Source organism: Stegostoma tigrinum, chromosome 2 (assembly GCF_030684315.1).
Source record: "Stegostoma tigrinum isolate sSteTig4 chromosome 2, sSteTig4.hap1, whole genome shotgun sequence".
Lineage (NCBI taxonomy): Eukaryota > Metazoa > Chordata > Chondrichthyes > Orectolobiformes > Stegostomatidae > Stegostoma > Stegostoma tigrinum.
Genome location: NC_081355.1, coordinates 66,344,546 through 66,367,942, shown reverse-complemented (window position 1 = coordinate 66,367,942; position 23,397 = coordinate 66,344,546). Strand labels below are relative to the sequence as shown.

The following is a 23,397-nucleotide window of genomic DNA, read 5'->3' as shown; positions in this document are numbered from 1 at the left end:
TCCATGGACAGAAAACACAGTTGATGTCTCATGTCTGGTGACTCTTCATCGGAACTAACAGCAATGGCGAAAAGACAGTATTTATGCTGGAGGACAGAGGTCTGCTCACCTCTTGTCCCGCATGCCCATTTTCAGCATAACTACTACTTTTCCTAAGTAATATCAGTTCTGAAGAAGGGTCATTGGATTTGAAATGTTAACTTTGTTTTCTCCCCACAGATGCTGCCAGACCCATTGAGCTAGTCCAGCAGTGTCTGTTTTTGTTTCAGATGCCCAACAACCGCAGTTCTTTCTCCTAAATTATTTGTCTCTTTTGTTAAGTTACTCAAATTGTCAGCCTAATTATCTTTCATTGCAGTCACCAGGCTTAAAAAAATCCAACTGAATGCAGAAATATTGTCCCTTCATCACATGGGACTGTGGGAGGAAACCGGAGTACCCAGAGGAAACCCACGCAGACACGGGGAGAATGTGCAAACTTCACACATTCTATAAACCTAAGCATCTGGGGCTAAAAAAGAGGCACCAAACTTGGCTAGTAAAATGTACAAATGTATATATTGTATGCTATAGAAATATTTGGAGGCAAGTCATAGATGGCTTATAGTATGATGTGGATGAAACACAGCACAGGGTGAAACAGGGTTTCAGGTTGCTGTGTAAAGCAACTTAGCTGGGGTTGCTCTAATACTTCAGTGGTTAATTGCTTTGGCACATGATATTAAGCCATAAAGACCAGAAGGCTCAAGCTTTGAACCCTGGTTTTGCTGGCTGAGGTCTCCCAGAGGAAATCAATCAGCCAAGTCTTCTGTTGCTGCATGATGTCTGGTGAACGTTACATGCTTATGTAGACTTCAGAGGACGCCTTGGACAGATTGAACTGAAGCATTTTTACAGTCAGAAAGCTTGCCGACCCTTCTCGTCTCACATGAAGGCCAGCCTAAAGATTGTTTTTGCCCCCTCGACTTGTTGCAGAGCATGACTCACTGACTTAAGGAACAGAGGAAAAAACACCCTCCACTTTGCTCATTTGATTTATGTGACTGATTTAACATTTAACTGAAGCAGAAAATGACTGGTAGGTGCCCATTTCATAACCTTTGTGTTTATTCTTAGAGAAATTGGGTCAGGGTTCATAACAGGCAGTTGCTGTGCTACTGCCAGTTTACACCACTGCTGAGAGTCCTCAGCAGTTTCATGACGTAGTCAGAAATCTTCAGCCGTGCATTAGTTCTTTATCATACTTAAGCTATCAATTCTTACGTTCCTATTTAACGCCACATTATTTTTGCTGAACAAGTGTGCTTTCACTGTTTTATCAAAGTATCTTAACAACAAAATAAAGAAGCTAAATTTCTAATGGAAAGATTGTAGTTGAATAAATGTGCTTTGTTTAAAGGCTACTAATTTTAGAATTGGTAGTTAAGAAATCAGATTCCAATAACTTACCACTGTTGTGTGCTTCCAATTGTGAGGCAGAGTTGACAGCCACTTTGCAGAGGGAGCAATAAAGTAACCGTTTTGCTTTCTCTTCTTCTGTTTCCTTGGAAAGGGCTGTGTTGTAGTTGCTGGATGCGAAGGATTTTTCTGACCTGGAAATGGATTCCGTTGTTACACTATCACTTGCCAGCGTTGTCACTTTTGATATTGTTGCAGCCCCTTGAGTGGTGTCTAGAGCAACATAAAGCAAATGTATGAAAATGAATCCAAACAATTTCTGTCACACAGCTAGCTTTCAGTAAATATAGCAAAGATATTAACTGTATTCTAAACAGAAGTCTAATCCATCAACTGTTAAATGCAATTTAATCACTTCACTCTTTCAATACACATTTCAATATTTGGCCATGGATAAGTTGATAATTCTGTTGATATAAATTGATAAGGATTATATTAAGGGGAGGCCTTTGATTCTTTCCTCCGCATGCTGTTTGAAGTCAATGAATTTCAGCAACAATCCATTGTGTCCTGCAACATTTGCCAATGATTTTCTTCCATAAATCACAAATTGTAAAGAAAAAGTCCAGCTGTATTGGAGAACCATCATGGAAAACTGTTGCGATATAACTTTACGATGGTTTCCTTGGAATTTACAATGCTTTGTGATAAATGGAACAATGATCCTTTCTCTGTACAGCATGTGAATAAAGACTGGCTAAACCTGAATCTTCTGTGAAGTAAAATGGATCATCATGCGTTGTCATCTTGTCAAAACCCAATTTATCGTGCCTTTGCAGAGCAAACATTTCCATCTTCTCTAATTTTACTGAAAGGTAGACAATTTAAAGGTGAATTTTAATTTTGTTTTTGGCCAGTGATGAGCAAGGCATCTGTCATTAATGAGGTTGTTTCAAGCCCCATTCATGTCTGTGATTGGGTCTCTTTCGAATATTCATGGGCACTTGCCAGCACCAATTACACTTCCTGAGCAGCTCATCCATTAGGCTGTGTTAATTCAAAGAGATGTTACAGCCACTTAAAGCCAGCTTTCTGCCTGTAAATGGAAGATCTGTATCTTATATGATGGGTTCTAGAATTTTCTTTCACTGTCTGCTAAGGAAGAAAAGTAGTTGTATTTACGGAACACCATTCAAGGCCATCAGAATGTCCCAAAGATCTTCACAGCCAATGAAGCACTTTGAAGTTTAGTGATTTTCATTACATAGGAAATGCCAAAGCCATCTTTGCAAGCAAGATCTCACAAACAGCAGTACGAAAATGGAAAACTGAGTAACTGAAAGTGATCCTACTACAGTGAGCTGTGTCATACATAAATTTTTGATGGTTGTTGCAAAGTTAAAAACAAAATTGTCCATAAAATTTACGGAATCAATACATCATGAGTTCTGCTTTTATATTCTAGCACTGGTATAATAATGCTTATAAAACAAAATTGTATTATATTTGCCATTTCTCTGATGGTGCCTGTTCCTTTTGATTGTTTGATTGCACCTATTTATTTTTTTGATTTCTTCCACCAGTGAAAACGTTAGCTAATGTTCCCTTCAGTATGCTTAATGATACTTCATTTGAAAAATAAAAGCAGAATGTGCAAATAAACAGCAAGGAGTTTATTCTTGTTGCCAATAATGGTTACCATATGCTCGGCAACAGCTCAGTAACAGTGAAGAGAGTGATGGTTGATTTTGCCAATGCCATAAGTACTGTTTCAACAAGCTGGCAATAATGCAATAACAGAGTTTCAAAATAAAGACACTCAATCTCTTACTCTCTGCATAGCTTCCATGTTAGCATCAGAATTATGACTGCTCCCCTTTGTTGCATCCTATACCTGATTTGCACACACTACGGACACTACACTGTTTAGTGCATGGAGTTGCACACTTAGGACCTGTTACAATTACTTCCTCTTCTTTTGAACAAACAAAAGAAAGAGCATCCAAAACACTCTTGCAAACAGAGATTAATGGATTTTCAAGTTAATGCAATCACATTATGTAATGTGGCGTTTGTAATAAAATATGGACTTTCATTATCTGTTTAATCACCTGAAATTTTCATGGAATAAAATGAATATTAGAAAGGAAGAAAAAAGAACTTAGCTTAAAATGGCCACACCAATTAGCTGATTACAGGTTGTGCATCCCATAGATACATCATTAAAAATGAACCAATCTGAGCTAAAGGATTGTTACAAACGGGCATTGAAACTTAAATCCGTACCTCCTGTTTGAATTTTTTAACTTTTCTTGGTAAGTTTCACATATTCATGATAAAATAAAAACAGAAGGTCCTGCCGAAACTCAACAGGTCTGGCAACATCTGTGCAGAGAGAACTGAAGCTAGTGTTTGAGATGATATCACTCTTCTTCAGAACTGTGATGAGCTTCAGTGGATTTGTGCCAATAGCATAGACAGATGACTATAGTAAACCATAACAGCAGATCTCCTGGCAGGAATAGCTTCAAGCAGGAGCAAGGGTATCAATCAAGTAAAGTCAACAATTCGTTTCACTTGACAAAACAGAACACCCTGCTGAACTAATGTTTTCATTGGCTCTGGACTCATAGTCATACCTCATATGCACCTGATTTTGATATTTGAATGATTTGCCTGATTGGTAAGTTGTAGGAACAACATATTTTTTCAAAAGAATATTTGTAAATGAATGTTTTTTTTTCTCTCTACCATGGATATGGTATTACCTACAATTATTCATACAGGGAGAACAGAAATGAAAGGTGCGTGGTTTGTCATTGAGTTGGATCATTCAGTTGGATGGACAGAGGGGCTATGGAGAGTAGCTGGAAGTAATGAGTTGGCATTGAATTGGCATGAATTTGTATGGAAGGTGCAAGGCCCATAGGGTTTGGTGAATGGCAGATTGAGAGGTGAGAGCCAGAGAGTCTAACATCTTCTAAATACTACTGGTACAAAGTTCCAGAGAACCAAGTTACACCCTTTAATTAGCCTGCCTGGCACTTGTCGACTCCCGCAAGGTATGCTGCACCTGGGGTCAGTGGGTATGGCTCCATTTGGTAAACTGTACCCCATGACCCCAGACTGATGAAGCACAAATTGTGCCCCTCAGTACATTTTCACCAAGACTGACTGGGTGAGTCAAGAAATTTCTCTATTTGATCAACTCACCTTTGGTTGGCAAAATATAATGTACTGTGTTTCATTTATCGTCGTGTACCTGCCAACTGAATTACAGCTTGTACCCAACAAATAGCTGCTTTGGTTTGAAAAGTAAATATTCCTCCATTTTGGATGAATGTCAGTTCTTTATAATAGTTATCCTATCAATCCCCACTGCACATTTTGGTTTCCCTATAGCAAAGTACACTTTTGAGTTTTATTCTGCTTGTAAACTTTGAAATGACACCCCTCCAGTAAAGTCCATTGTTAATAGCTTTCATCAAGAGCATGAGTGTAATCCATCACTGATGCCTGGAAAATGCCACTGCACACCTGAGTCCATACTGAAAAACAACTATCCACCACTGAAATAACAAGGTGTAGAACTGGATGAACACAGCGGACCAAGCAGCATCAGTGGAGCAGGAAAGTTGATGTTTCAGCTCTGGACCCTTCTTCAGAAATGGTGTGGGGTGGGGGGAGGTCCTAGACCCGAAATGTCAGCTTTGCTGCTCCTCTGATGCTGCCTGGCCTGCTGTGTTCATCCAGCTCTATACCTTGTTATCTCAGATTCTCCAGCATCAGCAGTTCCTACTATCTCTGAATCAATATCCACCACTGAACTCTACTTTCTGCCCTTTAGTCATTTTGATCTCCATACAGCCAATGAGAGTTCCTTGTTGTGAACTGTAAATTTACAATTGACTCCATTCTGTCGTGCCTTATCAGAGGTAATTTGGTACCAGTGGAGTAAAGCTCAAATAAAGTTCATCATCCCACTAATAACTACAAAAATGCATTGATTGATGGGGAGATACGTAATGCCATACCATGATCTGAGAAGAAGGACTGTATATCAATAATATGGGCTAATTCTGCAATTTTGTTAACATTGCATCCAACCCTGGCTTCCAGTCCCTGGCACTGCCTGTGTCTGCATTTGGAGACTAAGCATTTTATAATCTCCTTTCATGGTATGACTTCCTTTGGAAACTAACTACAGATTGCATAAAAACAGTGGAAGCTTTCCATCCTCAATTTTGAAATAAAACTTGATTGCCATCCTTTACGACTTACATTGCTCTGTCAATCTCAAACCCTCGGTAAGTTATATTGCCCAAAGTTTGGTTAACAATTCATCTGATATTGCTTTGAAATATAGCATACTGACATTGGAACAACCTACTACTGCTGAGTGAATTTTATAAAATCAAACCTTTATGATGACAGGAAATGTTATGAACGCTTAGCAGATCTGGTTGCATTTGTGGAAAGGGAAACAGCAAGTTTTTTGGATCGATGTATCGATGTTCTTTCCTCAGAATTGGAGAAAATAAAACATTAACTCTGAACCTCTACAGATACTTCCAGATGGCTGAGTAATTCTGGCATTTTCCGTTTTAATCTCAGATTTTCAGGTGCTTACAATGTCAGAAACAGGGAAATCTGAACACTGTTAAATACATGTTCCGTTCAATTCATGTAAAATTTTCTTTTGCTTGACACCTCAGCCAAATATTTCAACCTCCAACAATGCTAAGAGTTGGGGCATGGCAGCACCATAAAAAGAAAACTCATCAGAATTGCATTGGGAAGACTTACGGAGTATTATGTTAATGTTGTAACTACTATGGAGGTAAAACAGCTGTTGTGAGACTATTTTAGTGGCAACTTTTCAAACATGTAGGGAAGCAATTAATTATATTTCCAGCAACGAATCAAAACATTTGACTCTCCCTGGGTATTTCTGTTACAAACTTCCAAATCCTTCAGCAATTACTTGTCGCTATTGTACACTGGAAAATGTATTCACAAGAACATAACCTCTGATGCATTATTATAACATAAAACACAATCTCCATCATGTGGAAGCAGGCCTTTTAGTCCAGTGAGCACACACTGATCCTCCGAAGGGCATTCCACCCAGATTCACCCCCTACCCTATTCCAACAACCTTGCATTTACTATGGCTAGTCAGCCAAGCCCGCACATTCCCTGGAGATTCTGGGTGATTCAGCATGGCCAATCCACCTATCTACTGTGTCACCTCACAATCTTTTGTTTTACAATGAACATACTAGGTTTACATAGTATATGATAATGATCCAATCTCTCTATCCTCTCAATCACTCTGTCTTCTCTTTTTTGTACTAGCAATAATAATAACAATTTTACTCTAATAGTACCTTTACTATGTTAAAACATCTGAGCCATTTCACAGGCGCATAATTGAACAAAATTTGACACCAATCCACTGATGTTAAGGCTTAGTTGGATAGAAATGGGTCAAGAGCAGAATCTTAACATAAGAGGAAAAGGTAGAGGGGTGCAGAACCCTAGGAGCAAAACTGTTAAAGTAGTTAAGCTATTAAATTTTGGAATTCTTCAGAGATCAGAATTAGAGGAGCACAGATAGCTTGGGGGGGTTACTGAACTGCTGGAGATTACAGATGTGGGATGGACATGGCTATGGAATGATTTGAAACAAAGAAGAGGATAGTAAAGCCAAGATATTTCTGGAGCCAATGCACATAATCAAAATATAGGGGAAATGTATGAATGGATCTTGGTGAAACTTAAGGCTTTGCACAAGCTTAGATTCATAGGGAATATCCCAGAAAGCAATGGAATAATCAAGTCCAGAGGTAACAAACACATGGATGAGGGTACTGGAAGAAGATGAGCTGTGGCTGCTTTAATAGCTTTTTGTTCAGTGATGATCAAGACTATACACACAGTATTCCAAGTGCATTATACCAATGATGGATAAAGAGGCTGACCATCCTGGTTCAGGATTGATCTTTGATGACATCTCAATATCTAATCAGATTGACTCAATGCAGATAGACTCCAAAACAGTACATCGCAGAGGAATTTACAGTTCTTCTATCTGAAGCACAAGACAGTAGTGTGCAGGTGCAGTCAGTAAGTAAGAACACAAGTGGAATTTTGCTTTTTATGGCTCGGGGTTTGGAATTCAAAAATAGGGAAATCTTGTTCCACAGTGTGACAGACTGCAAATAGAGTACTGTCTGAAGATTTATCTTCATATTAAAGAAAGATATATTGGCATTGGAAGCAGTTCAAAAGATATGCATGAGGCTGATTACTGAGATGCAAGCCTTGATTTATCAAGAATAGCCAAACAGGGTAGGACTTTATTCATTAGGAATTTAAAAGAACATAACTGATATTTTTGAAACAAACCCAGTTCTGAGAAAGGGTCACCGGACCCAAAACATTAACTTTGTTTTCTCCTTCACAGATGCTGCCAGACCTGCTGAGCGTTTCCAGCAACTTTGTTTTTGTTCACAATTCAGAGGGGCTTGAGCATAAGACCAGACAGCATAGTCTCAAAATTAAGGGGTGCCAATTTAAGACTAAGGCGAGGCGGATTTTTTTTTCTCTCAGAGTTGAGTGTCTTTGGAACTCCCTTGCCACAGAGAGCTATAGGGACAGAGTCCTTGTATATATTGAAGGCTGAGATAGATAGATTCTTGATCAGTTGGGGAATCAAAGGTTGTGACAGAAAGAGCAAAGATGTTGACATGAGGAGTGTCAGATCAGCTATGACCTTTACGAATGGTGGATCAGGTTTGAAGGAATGAATTGGCTTACTCCCGTTCCTACTTCTTATGGTCTAATACCTTTCCTCCCATTAGTACCAATCTCATCCTAATATCTTTGGGATGCTTAGAGTGTTTTCACCATGAAGAAATATTGGTTTAACTTATCTGGCATTTCCCTGTTTCCCTGTTATCAATTCACCAGTTGTATCCTCTAAGGGCCCCACATTCATTTTGGCTACTCTTTCTCTTCGCACCTGGCCTTAGGTCTACCATTGTTTTTTTCCTGCATAACAAGCCTTAGTTTTTGATTGGATATACTTCTTGACTTTTCTGGTTAATCATGCGTCATTCATCCATCTCATCCCTTTTTGTGTCCAGAATACATTTTCACCAAGCATTATAAAATATCTGTTTAAAAGTCTGCCAGTGCTCAGCTACCGACTTTCTCCTTAGTCTATTTTCCCAGCACCTTTAGAGAACTCTTCCTTCATACCTCTGTAGTTGTGTTGAAGTTAACACTGGTTTGAGTCTCGAACTGCGCTGTTCAAACTGAATTTGAAATTCTATCATGTGATCACTAACCCCAAGAGGACACTGAACTCTTATTCATCCTTCTTCATTACACATCGCTAGATACTAAAAACATGCCACTCCAGGTTAGCTTGTGCAACTTATTACTAGAAAAATAATCCCCAGTAGACTGTGTGAATTTCTTCTGACATGCCTCTTTTATTCGCCGATTCATGGTTTTTACTAAACTGAGGCTTTTCTTCAGGAGCTCTTTCGCTTATTATTCCATAGTTCCAGAAAAAAATGATTCCACCCTCCAATCTAGTGCCAACTGAAATCAGAGACCGCATATTTGTGGCTTATTACTTTCTCCGTTTTCTATTAAGTGTCAATTGTACTGTGTAATTATTGCCTCTATCAGGGTATTTTTATCTGATGCAGCAATGTGGATGTTATTCTTCACAACCTAAAAAAAAATTGAATATGAGTGAAATAGTATTGAAAGATCCAACAGAATTTTAATACTCACTGATATAATCGTAGGCATATTCAGTTTAATTTTTAAGAAGTGGCATGCTTCCATTGCATGTCATGATTCAAGTCAGATAGTTATGCCCCCAGGCCACATGCTATAACACAACAAAGATACTACAAACAGAGATATTGTGAACTGCAGATGCTGGAGAATCCAAGATAAGAAAGTGTGAAGCTGGATGAACACAGCAGGCCAAGCAGCATCTCAGTGCTCCTGAGATGCTGCTTCGCTTGCTGTGTTCATCCAGCTTCACACTTTGTTATCAAAGATACTATGAACATGATTCTTAATGTTACGCCAACATACTAACGATGGCACATGACAAAAAATGCATATTAGTTGTAATTAATTATAGGGAAGCAGTAAGAAATAACTAAGGATATAATTGTGCAATTTAAAAAAATGATAATCTGAAAGGATGATTGTTGGGTTAGGAGGTCTGTGTTTGTCAAATGTACCTTTGTAAATAAGTGCTTATAAAATTATATAAAGATTGGCTCCACTTTTACCCTTTACAGTCGAGCTTTCTGGTGTGTAATATACTGCAGGGGATGGCTGCCTGTCGTTAAAGTTCAAAAACAATGAAAATAATTAAGACAGATTATTAAAATTTTAGTTGCACTCATGAAAGATGGTAGAAAGTGTAATTTGTCAGGGTATCTCCTGATACTTCAGAGGTCTGAATCATATGATCAGTGAAAGGACAAATATTTGATCATAGGTTACATCCTGAACAAAGAAAAAAAATGGCCTTAGCATTTACATTTCCTCCAAGACAAAAGAAAAGAAATGTATGTGAGCTGGATACTTGTCAGTCAAACAGTGAAGAAGATTTGGAATTTTTCTTTTAAGAGTTCTACAAGTCTACAAAAATTGATTTCTTAAATGCCTATGAGGCATAGGCAGAAGTTAACAGATTTCTGAAAACTGATAGTGTACTGCATTAAACTGCATTAAAAAAATTTAACATAATTCACACTAGGAATCCTTGACATAGTACTACTTTTAAATTCCCTGTACCTTGTAATGGCAGGCTAGAGATTCTAACAGGTGTTTAGTTCTTGAAGATCACACACTGAACCAGCTGTCTGTTGCATTAAAAAAAATGTCCTGTTTCAAAGTTCAAGGAATAATGAGATATTCTGGAGTGCCCATTCCAAAGAATTTTAAACGCAATGGTTGCCAGTTTTCAAAATAGTTCAGACAGTGAATGTAGATATCAAAGCAATGGAAGAATGAATAAAATGGATAAAGAGAATGAAAGCACTTCCAACAAATCTGGCTAAGAGAATAGAAGATAAATTTGGAAATCCATTTTATAGGCAAATCTATTTCAGGAATATCCAAGGAGCAATTAATATTTGCTTTAGGAATGGCCAGAAGTACAACTTTGGGCAGTTGATCCCATAGTGAAGGGTAGGTTCCTCAAGGCAAGAAAGACGATTGTGGTAATGGTCAATCTGAACATATTCTGCTGCTGTCGAGGTGTTTTATTCCTGTGATATTTCAATAATACTCTTGTTTAATGCGTATTACCAGATGGTTCTAGAATTTTTACTGTCGGTGGAACAGTTTGGCTCAAATGTTACTATTTTGATTAAGTGGTAAGGATTGTTAAAAAGTTGTAGAGTATAAAACACACTGCTTGCTTCAGGTTTGGCGGTGGCAGCACATTGATATCACTGATAATAATTGTAATTCAAAGCAAGATGACTGGATTAAACCATTTTATAATATTTATGTAGCCTACATGAGATATCATTTGAATAAACCTGTTATGAAAAAGGAAAGATAATTTTTCACATGGGGTATGACAAGTTGATGTTTCTGGAAAATCAATTGATCTGCAGCTTACCCAATATTCTACTTGTTTATCAAACCTGCTGTTATTAATGTTATTAAAGCAAGTTAAAAACATCTGAGAGAAAAAAAAAATCTTATTAATACAATTTCTTCATTCTACTTGTCAATGATTAAAAATTCCTGCTAAAGATGCAGATGTGATTGATAAATTATACACAACTCTAATGGAAGGGATAAGCAAAATTTCCAAGATGTTTGGAGGATCCCACTATGTCATGTTTTCTACTGGTATGTGACTTTTAAAAGGTAGCTGCCAAGGATTTAAAGAGCTGGAACAAAGACAGAAATATTTTAAGTCTACGCGTTATTAATCTCTTGACCATATTTGATCTTTCTAGATTGCATTATAAGATTCAAAATGGTGGTACATAGAAATGGAAAAATAGGTGGAGACTGGACTGGACCAGATTCTATCTGATAATGTAAGAGAATTTATAGTTGTTGATATTGTTGGAAAACATGAACATCATGGTCATGAAAAAAAAACCCCAAACTGTATAACTTGTGAAAGTTATCAGTGAACCACTACATAAGGCGTCAGCTAATTAATTAGAATGCAAGTTGACACTACCCATGGGTAGATCATGCAAAAAGAAAAATCACTCCAGATGACTGGAGGATATATTCCTTATCAAATTTAAAGAAGTGAAATCCCAAATCATTTTGTGTTCTGTGTGATACTACCCTTGCTCTAGAGGTAGAATTAATTCCATTTTTTCTGCATGTTTGAATGCCTTATATGCAGGAAGACAGGTTGTCATCAAAGCTGATGTCTTGGAGAAAATTTCAAGAGCACGGAAGCATTGTATAAGACCTTCTGGGACGGACATCAGACCACAGAAATAAGCATTCTATAAAAGAGTATCGGAAAGGCTTTGTTAAGGTGATAGGTCATTATGGAAGACAGTACTTATCAAACATGTCAACTGAAGTTTTACACTTCATTACATAACATCATAAACGATGTACAGCATAGAAATAGGCTGCTTCACACAGTGAATTCAGCATCATTAGTTGTTCCTTCCTGAATTTTGTTGCATTTGTACAGACCAAAGTCATCAAGTTGAACATAAATACATCAACCACCTCCATGTCCATACTGTCAACTGCAATTCTAGTGTAATTTTTGCATTATCTTTGAAATTGAGGAGCCTGCTCAATGTACAGAAAGTAAACATTTTGGTGCAAAGTTTGTAACAGACATCAAGCTTGTATTTTTCTGAATAATGTTGCAGTCTAGGTAGTACACCCATCAATATTTGTACTCAATAATTTTCAATTGCTTGAGTTTGTTTTTACGAGTGAATTATTTAATACACAAGTATGAATGGATTCTGGCGATCCAGAAATGCAGAGCATTTCATTTTCTATGAGGGATAAATGGATTGTGCTCACGAGAGCCATTTGAATCCATATGTAATTAGTTTGCCATCTTATAGAATGCCCTCTACTAACTCTATGACTTCTATGATTGCCTTCTTCCTTGGATCATAACATTGAAGGATATATCAAGATGACGGCGGAGTAGGGCTCCTGAGCTGGGCTCATCCAATTCAACTGTTTGTCTTTTCTCTCCTTTCTTGTCTTTCTTCTTCCTCTCTTTTCCTTTAGTTACGTCTTGTCCTGAGCTAGGATGGCATCACCAATGACAAATGGGCCCAGCATGGACTCGAGTGAGTTCAGTGCAGATCTTGTGGCACAGCAAGTGAGCGCAGCATGGACTCAAGTGAGCCCCTACTTACTTTTCTGGGGTGAGCACAGGACTGGTCATCAGAATCCGCGGCTGCTACATCAGCGTAGGCGATTTGGTGAGGTAGTCCCACCGGTGAATGAAAGCACCTGAGGATCGGTGACTTCATCGTTGCTTGGGTCCAAAAGGGCATCACAGCAACATCAACGAGGTGGCCCCAGTGGCAAGAGATAAGTCTCTGATGGTGGGTCCAGCACAGGCAGTGGCAAGGAATAGCAGAGGAGAATTGTCCCAACAGTGAAAGATGGTCCCTGAACCACTTTAACGTTGGTTAGGTCCAGTCTAGATGGTGGTGCAGGCATCATTGATGATGAGACAGTTCAGGACTGTTGGACTCTCTTTCTGTTCTTTTTCTTATTTTTAAAACTATTCAATATGACACTAGACAGCTGTGACAGTAGAGAAGCTTTACTCTGTATTTTACTGTTTTTCTCACTGTAAAATACTCGTGGCAATAAAATCATTCATTTATCCATTATAATTTTCTGTTGACAATGTTAGCTCAACTTTTTTAAACACATGTAAATAGTCCTTCTGCTGTCAATATGGAGTTATTTTTCATTAAAAGCTCTTTTGAAAGACAGTGGCAAGAAGGTAAAATTTCTGACTCACAACTGCAGTTCTTCTTAATCTTAGAGAGCAAATAAGTACTTACAGATCCAATACCTGACTATCTACAACCACAAAAGCTGACCTGACTTGCATCGACCTGGCACTATTTGATGTTGAAAATGAGTTGCCGCCTCAAGTGAATCTAGATTTTGGTTGTACCCATTAACACAATATCATCAACAATGCGTACGCACCCAAGAATATTTTCTGTAATTCTGAGCATATGCTGCTGGATCAGGTCCTGACTGTCAGATGGAAAGGTAGCCTTTCAAAGTTATACCTTTCATTTGGCGCTCTTAAAGTAGTGATGTATCAAAACCGGATTAATTGGCACAGCAATCAGTTTACTTGTAGGGAGCAGCAATGGGCAAATGTTTCTGGATTACACATAGGAGTATGTGTGCAGCCCAACAAGAAAAGATGCACTACTGGACCTGGTTCTCGGACATGAGGTGGGCAAAACGGTTGAGGTGTCTGCTGGGGGATCGTTTAGGAGGCAGTGATCACTGTCTTACAAGCTTCAGGATGGCAATGGAGAACAAGATGCAGCTATCCAAAGTGAGAAAAATCTATTGACAAATTCAACTGAAATGCAGCTGGACAGTATTGACTAGAATAAGAGGCTGCTGGGAAAAGAACAATAACTGAACAATAGACTTATTTTGAGGAGCAGAGAGAATGGGTACAGTCAAAGTACATTCCCTCAAATGGGAAAAATAGGACAAATAAATCCAGAGCTCCCTGGATGACATACAAGATAGAAATTAACATACTGAAGCTAATGAGTGTCAGTATGAAAATGAAACTGAGAACCAAGAAGAATGCTAAAGTTTCAGAAGGGAGGTGGAAAAGCAAGTTATAGAAGCAAAGACGAATTATGAGAATAGACTTGTAGTCAACAAAAAAAGTCCTAAATAGGCGTATAAAGAGTGAAAGAGTGGTGAAGCAAGAGTGAGGCCAATTAGGGATTAAATGGGGATTTGCACTAAGAGGCATAAATAAGATGTTAAATCAATATTTTGCATATTCTAAATAGTGCTTCTTAGATCACAGTGATAGAGGAGGTAACTTTGTCACTAATAGGGGTCAAAATTGGTAGGGGAAGAATATTGAATAGACTGCTAGTATTAAAGTTGACATGGTGGTGGAACCGGCGGAGATAAATCTAAGCATTTGAAGGAAGTGAGAATGGACATTACAGTGGCTCTGGCCATAATTTTTCAGTTTACCATAGACTCTGGCACGTTGAAGGTGCCAGAAGACTTGAAAATTGCAAACATTACGGTCCGTGAAAAGTTATAAGGATAAGGCCAGTCCGTTTCACTTCTGTGGTAGGGGAACCTTCTAGAAGTCATTATCCAGGATGGAATCAGAAGATACATATCAAAAGGTGGGTTTAATGAAGAAGAGTCATAATGGATTTTTAAAGGGGAAATTCTTTTTATCTAATTCGCTGGAAGTTTTTCCCAGGATAGAAAAGAAAGGGTCAATGAGTGTGACAGTGTTGAGGTGGTGTACATGGACTTTCAGAAGTGATTTATACAATGCCACACATCAGACTTGTGAGGAAAATTATAGGTTATGGCATGAGAGGGACAGTAGCAATGTGGATACAAGATTGGCTGAGCAATAGGAAAAAACAAGTAAAAATCAATGGATATTTTTTGAGCTAAATTGAATTGAATGATATAGAGTTAGTTGTATTTAACAAATACAGTCAAAAGTGTGATATGGCACTATACTCTGGTGCCATTTTGAGGTACAGAAGATATTAAGATAGAACTAAAGTTTATTTAAAGACAGGGTTCTTCCTTCCCTCTTCTGCCCCACTTGTCAGGACGGGGGTGATGCAAGAAAGGGGTCTCCGTAACAGGCTCCATTCCTACCAACACCGCACATCACAGTCCATTCCAGGAATCTTGCTCTGGGGCTACAGCCACCACCACTTCATCACCAGGAGCTCCACACTGGGCCTATCACATCGCTGCCGATGCAATCACCGCTCCGGTCGATCCACCAGGAGTACCGAGTCAGGCTGGAGCAGCGTTTCTAGTGGAGTTCCTCAGAGCTTGGTATTGCAACCTTTGCTTTTCTGGTTATATTAATATTTTAGATCATGGTGTGCAGAGGGCAATTTCAAAGTTTGCAGATGAAGAGTTGTTAACCTTGAGACAGACAGTATGGAGCTCCAAAAGGACAAGCTGGCGGAGTGGACAGATAGGTGGCAGTTGTGTTTCAGTGCAGAGAAATGTGAAGAAATGGATTATTTTCCAGAAGAACATTGAAAGACAATCTAAAAGAGAGAGTTCAATTCAAAAGGGGGTGCAGAAGCATGGGTACTGGGTATATAGGTTCAGATTTTAGATTTATACTTTATTATCACATATGTTCAAGTCTGAAAGTGCTGGAGAACAGTGAAAAGCTTTCCATGTCACTGCACATGATACCAGCATAGGTACAAAAACTTGAGGAAAGGGTAGGAAGAAACAAGGAACAAAGTTAAAAGTTAAACATGAGCCTTGCTTAGTGTATTGTTAAGAAACTTAAAAGTTAAACATGACAGTCCTTCTTAGTCAGTCAAAAAATAAATAAATAAAGCTAAAACTGCAACCATTGCAGGTGTGCAGATCACCAAAGGAGGCAGGGTAGGTTGGCAATGAAAGCAGTAAATGAAACATCCAGTATCCACAATTTTATCAATAGAAGCATAGGGTACAAAAGCAGGGAGATGATGTTGAACTGGTTTAAGACAACTGTTATACCTCAGTTGGTGTATTGTGTATGGTATGAACCCCACATGGTAGGAAAGATGCAAGTGCATTAGGGAGATTGCAGAAGCGATTTACAAATGGTTCCAGGGATGAGAAACTTATGACAATAGATTGAAAAGGTTGGGATTCTTCTCGTGGGAAAGAAGGCCAAGAGTTGACAAGATGGATGTTCACAAAATCCCGAGAGGCCCGGACAGAATAGAAGGGGATAACTTGTTCCCGCTAGTAAAAGGAACAACAATGAGACAGCATGGAATTAAATTTAAAATGTGAGAATATTTTTTCATATAGTGTGTGGTTAGGATATGGCATTCACTGCCTGGAAGTGTGGTAGAGACAGGTTCAATTGAAGTATTCAAGAGGGCATTGCACAAATATTTCAATAAAAATACATATGCAAGCAGATGGGGGATGGGAAAGGACTGGCACTGGGTAATGATATACTTTTCAAAAGTTGTTTCAGGCATTCTGGGCACTAAGAACATTAAACCTGGGCAAACACGTCCTTAAGTTTTCACCTCTAGATGGTGCAAAGAAGATGCAGTAAGATATTTTTGTCAGCAATGCTTGACATGTTAATCCTCCTGATGGGTTTTATTGCGTACCTGGCTGCATAATATTTCTGATAAGTGTGAATTGGGAATGTTGCTTTTAGATTGAGGAAAATAGAAAATAGAAACAAAACTTGTTCAAAATACTTCAGCCGCAGAAACACTGGCCTTTTTGGAAACAGTAGACATAGGATTATAGAGCTTATAAACCAATTGAATGTTAAACCAATAATTATTTCCTTTATGATAACATACACACACACACACACTTTCTGTAAAGAGTAACAGGAGAGAAAAGAAATCTCAAATTACATGGGTGGATGAGGTCATCAGTTGGAAAAGTGCTTTACAAAAAGCACTGCACATAAATACAAATGGTTAACATTCCCAGAGATTGAACATCTTGTGATACCATGTTTTGTACAGGCTATGGAGGTTTTTGATCCATTTTTCTTAATTTAGGGTGTACATGCAAGCTTTTCTTTAAATTTTAGGACAGAGAGGGAAATTGATTAATTATTCTTCATTGAGCGATGTACCGCACAGACACAGGCCCATTGGTCCATGCTGACCAGATATCCTAAATTAATTTGGTCCCATGTGCCAGCATTTGGCCCTTTTCCCTCTTCACCCTTGCTATTCATATAACCATCCAGATGCCTTTTAAATGTCTTAATTGTACTTACCTCCACCACATTTTCTGACAGCTCTATCCATACATTCACCACTCTCTGCTTGAAAAAACTGCCCAAAAGACTCTTTTAAATCTTTCCCCTCTCACCTTAAACATATGCCCTCTAGTACTGGACACCCCTATCCTGGGAAAAAGGCCTTATCTATTTAGCCTATCCATGCCCCTCATGATTTTATAAACCTCTTTAAATGTCATCCCTCAGCCTCTAATGCTCCAGGGAAAATTGCCCCATCCTATTCAGCTTCTCCTTCTAGCTCAAACCCTCCAACCACGGAAACATCCTTGTAAATCTTTTCTGAACACTTTCAAGTTTCACAATTTCCTTCTTACATCAGGGGACCAGAATTGCACGTCGTATTCCACAAAAGGCTGAACAGTATTCTGTACAGCCACAACATGACCTCCCAACTTCTATACTCAATGCACTGACCAATAAAGGCAAATTATTTTCCCATTTGATACATGTGGTCAATCTTAACTAACTGCCCTATGAAAAAGGAATAGATCGAATCTGAATCTGTGGTTATTGAGTCATTCGTGGATTTATTTAATGTCTATCTCTGTCGATAAAAGTTTATGTAAATGTGTAAAGACAATCTTCAGATTTATCTTTTACCATCTGAGCACTCCACGGGTCACCTTTCATCCCCAACGTGTGGAATTAATATGCAGGAGCGAGTAAAACAAGAGATGTAACTGTCTCGATGCCCCAGTGAGATTTAGTGCTTCTTGACTAAAATAGGAATTCTAACATAGCCAGTTTATCTCCTGTGGGTTGTAAGGACTTGTCAGGTAATCAGAATCATAATTTTAGGTCAGCAGTGTCCTTCTTAAACTACTTTTAGTCCATGAAAGTCTCAGATAGTGAAGCAAATGATGCAAGTTGAGTATTGGTAATTCATTTTCACTAGATTCTAAACAAGTTAGTTACATGTTGTATAATAAAGGGAGCTAATGTGATGTAACAATAACAAACATCAGTTGTTATTGTGAACAGGTTGTGTGGCACAGGATATAGATTCCCCACTGCGTGCCATTCTGCTACACTGGCAAGCTTATAAGAACGTGTGAACTCCCACAGTATCAGGCAATACTTTTTTAAAGGTTTTCATGCGTCCTTCTTTTGTGACAAGGACATTTGAGCATTTGAGGTCATCAGTGTAGGATAGTCACTGAGAAGTCCATTCGGGAATTCAAGAGAAACTTAGTTACCCAAAAAGTGGTAAGGATATGGGAATGGCTGCCACATGGATTGGTTGAAACAAGGTGTATTGCTGAATTTGAAGGAAAGCTAGACGAGCATTTGAGGGAGAAGGAAATAGATTTTACAATGGTAGATTTAGACGAGGGAGTAAGGAAGAACGCTTGAGTGGAGCAAAAACACCGTGATGCATTGCTGGCTCATTGGTCTACTTCCAAGCCATATATCCCCTGTAATCATATGTACATGCATAAATGCTAAAAAAGTCAGTTTGGTAATCTTTACAATGTAATAGCTACATCATATGTTTGGATAAATAGCTATTGGCAACAAAACCAACTAAACGATTCTGCAGTTACATGGACATGCAAATTTTGGTCACTAGTGGTCAAGGGATGGTCATCCAAACCTGGGCCGGTATTTGTGCCAAGTACAGTTTTATCACAGATGCCTGCCTGCCTTCTCCATATGTTATAAAGTGCGACCTTCTCGAATGAGACACAACTACTTCCGAGTCCCTTCGTTAAGGTGTAAGTAAATTTTATTTAGGACCACAAAGTGGGCCCCACTTCCATTATATGGTGAACCTGCTCCCACTCAGCATATTTGATCAGCGGTATTCCATGTCATAGAATCTGCTAATCTGAGAACTGACTTTGGGATGGTCTGTGAAATTCCCCAATGAAAGCTGTGCTCCAGGCATGATGCATTCCTGTTTAATTTGTCGTACTTTTGCTACACTCGCACAACCATGAACAGATTGCTATTTGACAGATGAATGTGCTTGCAACCAACAATCAGGAGCATATGAAGCAGTAAAAAAAAACATGCTAATGATTCTTTATGATGATAACAACTAGTTGTATTTGTATAATACTTTTCCTAGGGGTATATAACATAGCAAATTAGCCAACATTACAACAGTGACTACATTTCAAAGTACTGCATTTATTGTGAGAGCTTTAGGGCATCTTGAAAACATGTAAAACACTATTTAAATATGAATCCTTTTTTTATCCTTATTTTGATTAGCTACATTTTACAGTGGTGATAAAAGCAAAACTCTTTGTGTTTGCCATCAGCACTCCACAGAAACTGCAAACAACTTTTGGAGTCCACACAAGCACAAAGTAATGAAACGATGCAGAAGTTGTTGAGAGTGAATCGCTACTCCTAAAAAAGGATCAGCTTTGGAGTCATCTTCATAATGTAGTCAATGGAAAATCTGTAAATCAACAAGAACTTCCTCTCTAACACTATTAATTTTGCTGTATAAGTCATTATAAATGTTATACTTTGTTGAATGAGCCGTAATTGGCTTTATAATGGCATACTGAATTCCTTAAACTGCTAAAGACCAACTAAACATGGTCCTCAAAAGATAATTTCATTTTCAGAGTATCACAGAATTGCTACAGTACAGAATAAGACCATTCAGCCCATTATGCCTGTGCTGGTTCTATTATCTAGTGCCAATCTCCTGCCTTTTCCACCTATCCCTGCACATTATTTCTATCCAAATAATCATTCAATGTCTTCTTGAATGCTATAATTGAACTTACCTCCACTCCATTTCCAGGCAGTGCATTCCATATCCTGACAACTCCCTGTGTAATTTTTTTCTCACATCATTGATGCTTTATTTGCACATCATTTCAAATCTATTTCCTCCTTTTTCTATTAGCAAGCAAGAACAACTTCTCCCTATCTACTTTGTCTAGCCCACTCATGATTTTGAAAATTCCCATGAAGTCTCCTTTCAGCTTTCTTCTTTCCAAAGATAACAGTCTCAGCTTCTTCAATTTAACTTTATAACTGAGGTTTCTCATTCCTCGAACTATTCTTGCAAATTGTTTCTGCCCTCTCTCCAATGCATTCACATCTTTCCTATAATTGGGCACCCATACCTGTACACAATGCTACAGGTGAGGTCTAATAAGGATCTTGTACAAGTTCAACCTCACCTTCCTGTCCTTCTACTCTATGTTCTACTCATAAAGCTATATGGTATGAATTGTTAACTGGTTTTTCCACCAGTGTTTCCACCTTCAATGATCTGTGCACACACCTACTGAGATCCTTGTGCTCCTGCATCCCTTTCAGAATTGTACATTATGACCCCATCTCTCATTTTATATTGTCTTTCAATGTGCTTCCAAACAAAGTGCATCGCCTTGTGCTTCTCAACATTGAACCTCACCTACCACCTATTTGCCCACTCTACCAACTTGTCAATGTCCTTTTCAAGTTCTGAACTGTTCTCACAGTTTCTACTTCTTGGTAGTTTAGTGTCATCTGCAATCTTTATAATTCTTCCCTTCACACCAGAACTGAGATATATGAAGACATATGAAGAAAAGTAAGGACTTCCCAATACCAATTTTGGGGATCTCCACTGCGAACCTTACACTCACCTGAAAAATATCCATTGACCTTTACTCTCTGTATTTGTGCATCATTGGATTTCTGCATTATGACAGAATAATCCAGAGATTATTCACAAAATTCAAGCAAAATTCAATCAGTAAAAACTGAAATAACCATAATTGCAGGTATTTTGCATTGTAAACGCTTGATGGAGAAAGATTTTTTTTTTCCATTGTGATTGGCTGATTCTCCTGTTTGTTGTTGGCACTTTTGCTGATTGCCCGGAGAACTTCTTTATTTTGGGCCAAATTTAAACGGCCATTGGGAAGGGGGCAGAACCACATTATAAGGCTTGCTGGATCTTTGTGAGGAGTTTGAATCAAGAGCAGCAACAAACGTTGTTGCTTTATAGCAAAACCTAATCCATCATATTTGTGTATTGTGAACTATTCTGGAGTCACAGGGATGTCAGGTTCTACAGTACAGGTATGGCCATCCACATTACCTATGATTATGGGTCCACCATTATGATTTGAGACAGGTATGTTTTGCTGGTCATAAGCAGAACAGTGGTTCTCCACAGCTGCACTGCTGGAACTTTTGACAACCATGGTTTATTTGGTCTATGTATATATCAGATATCGACTTTGTCAAATGATAGTAAATAAAAGTATAAATAGCTGTTTTCATCACTGTCTGGAACTTCTGACCTATTTCTTGGTTCTAAAAGATATGAATGGGCTTCAGTTCTTCAATAATTAATTTTATACTTAAATTCCAACAACTTTGCTGCCCATTACATACCTACAGCTGACAGATCCCCTTATAATCATTAATGATTCTGATGGCCGAATTAATTATGTTCCCAACTGTGGTCCATCTGGTTCTATTTCCATGTTACTGTCCTTCTACACCTCCTCCCCACCTGGTAAATCTCCACAAACAGACTTTCAGAAAATCATTATCTCCAAAAATATTTACATCCATACCATCTGGAGCCTATTGAGTTGCTATTGGCATTTTAAAAAAATTCTGCCCATTCAGGTTTCGTGCCCCACTTCGAGCATGTGTGGCATTCATGCATTTTCAACACAAGGAAGTTGTTTTCTCCATAAATGTAACATCTTCATTCGTGTACTCCATGCAAGTTTGCCTTTTCAATTCTTTTATAGATCTGGCCACACCACTTCTCTTCAGGTGCACCCAGTTGGTGTTAAGAAGCTGTGACCTTGCTCTTCCTGGCTTTGCAGTGTGTTATCTGATTTTTGCTGCATTCACAGCTTAAGCAATTTCATTAGCAAAGCGAAGAGTTAAATCATTTCCTGCATGTTCTCACAGGACATTTTTTTTTAAATGCAAGCTCAAAAATGAAACATCATCATATTCTCAGAGAGGACGGCATTCAAAATGAGAAGTTAATTGCTTCAAAACAAAATAAATGATTGCAGCCTCAGCTCCAGTCCCATGTGATGTGCTGTGGTTTAGTAACAACATTGGTAGTTCCAAATCTGAAAATTGTGGGTTCGGAGTGCAGCTCCAAGGACTTGAGTACAAAAACTTCAGTGCAGGACTAAGGGAGTATTGTTAATTATAACAGAATCGTAGAATCCCTGTAGCGTGGAGACAGGCTATTTGGCCCATCACGTCTACGCTGACCCTCCAAAGAGCATCCCATCCAGTTCCACTCCCCTATCCCATCCCCGTAACTCGGCATTTCTCATGGTAATCCACCTAGCCTGCACAACCCTGGACACAACAAGGCAATTTAGCATGGCCAATCCACCTAACCTGCTTGCCTTTGAACTGTGGAATGAAAGGAGCACGCAGAGGACGCCCACACAGACATGGGGAGAATGTGCAAACTCCACACAGCTCTAGGCTGGAATTGAACCCAGGCCCTTGGTGCTGAGAGGCAGCAGTGCTAACCACTGTGCCATCATGCTGCTTTGTTGTCTTATTAATATACATCTGTGTAATACCTCAATGATATAAACATTTCATTAACTTCAAGTGGAGAAGCTGAATAGAGCCCTTACTGATTAGAAGAAAAGTATGGGATTTAAGAACAACACCCAGATCCAGGCCTATGGCTGAGCCAGAAAGTAAGCTGTTCCAAAGACCACCTAACTTGATTGAGATAAGGCTATTAGATATACTCTATTGTTTTATTCTTCTGGCTTAATATTCTATTTGTTATGATGCTGGAGAGTGGCAACACTGAACAACACTTCTCACTGTTAATAAATGCGAAGCTGGAAAAGCATGGCAGCTCAGACAGCATCCGAACAGCAGGGAAGTCATTGTTTTAGGCTGAAATCCTTTGTCGGGACTCAGTCAGGACGAAGGGTTTCAGCCTTAACTGTTGAGTTACC

General features: G+C 38.6%; 1 protein-coding gene across 10 annotated transcripts in view; it reads right to left on the bottom strand.

Annotated features, from left to right (window-relative positions):
• LOC125463177 (zinc finger protein 385D-like) overlaps positions 1-23,397 on the bottom strand; it is an 850,093-nt gene that overhangs the window by 21,821 nt on the left and 804,875 nt on the right. For all 10 annotated transcript variants that reach the window (XM_059654439.1, XM_059654442.1, XM_048554065.2 and 7 more), the window contains one exon: positions 1,450-1,671. In XM_059654439.1, the coding sequence (XP_059510422.1) occupies positions 1,450-1,671 (222 nt within the window). The remainder of the gene's footprint in view (positions 1-1,449; positions 1,672-23,397) is intronic.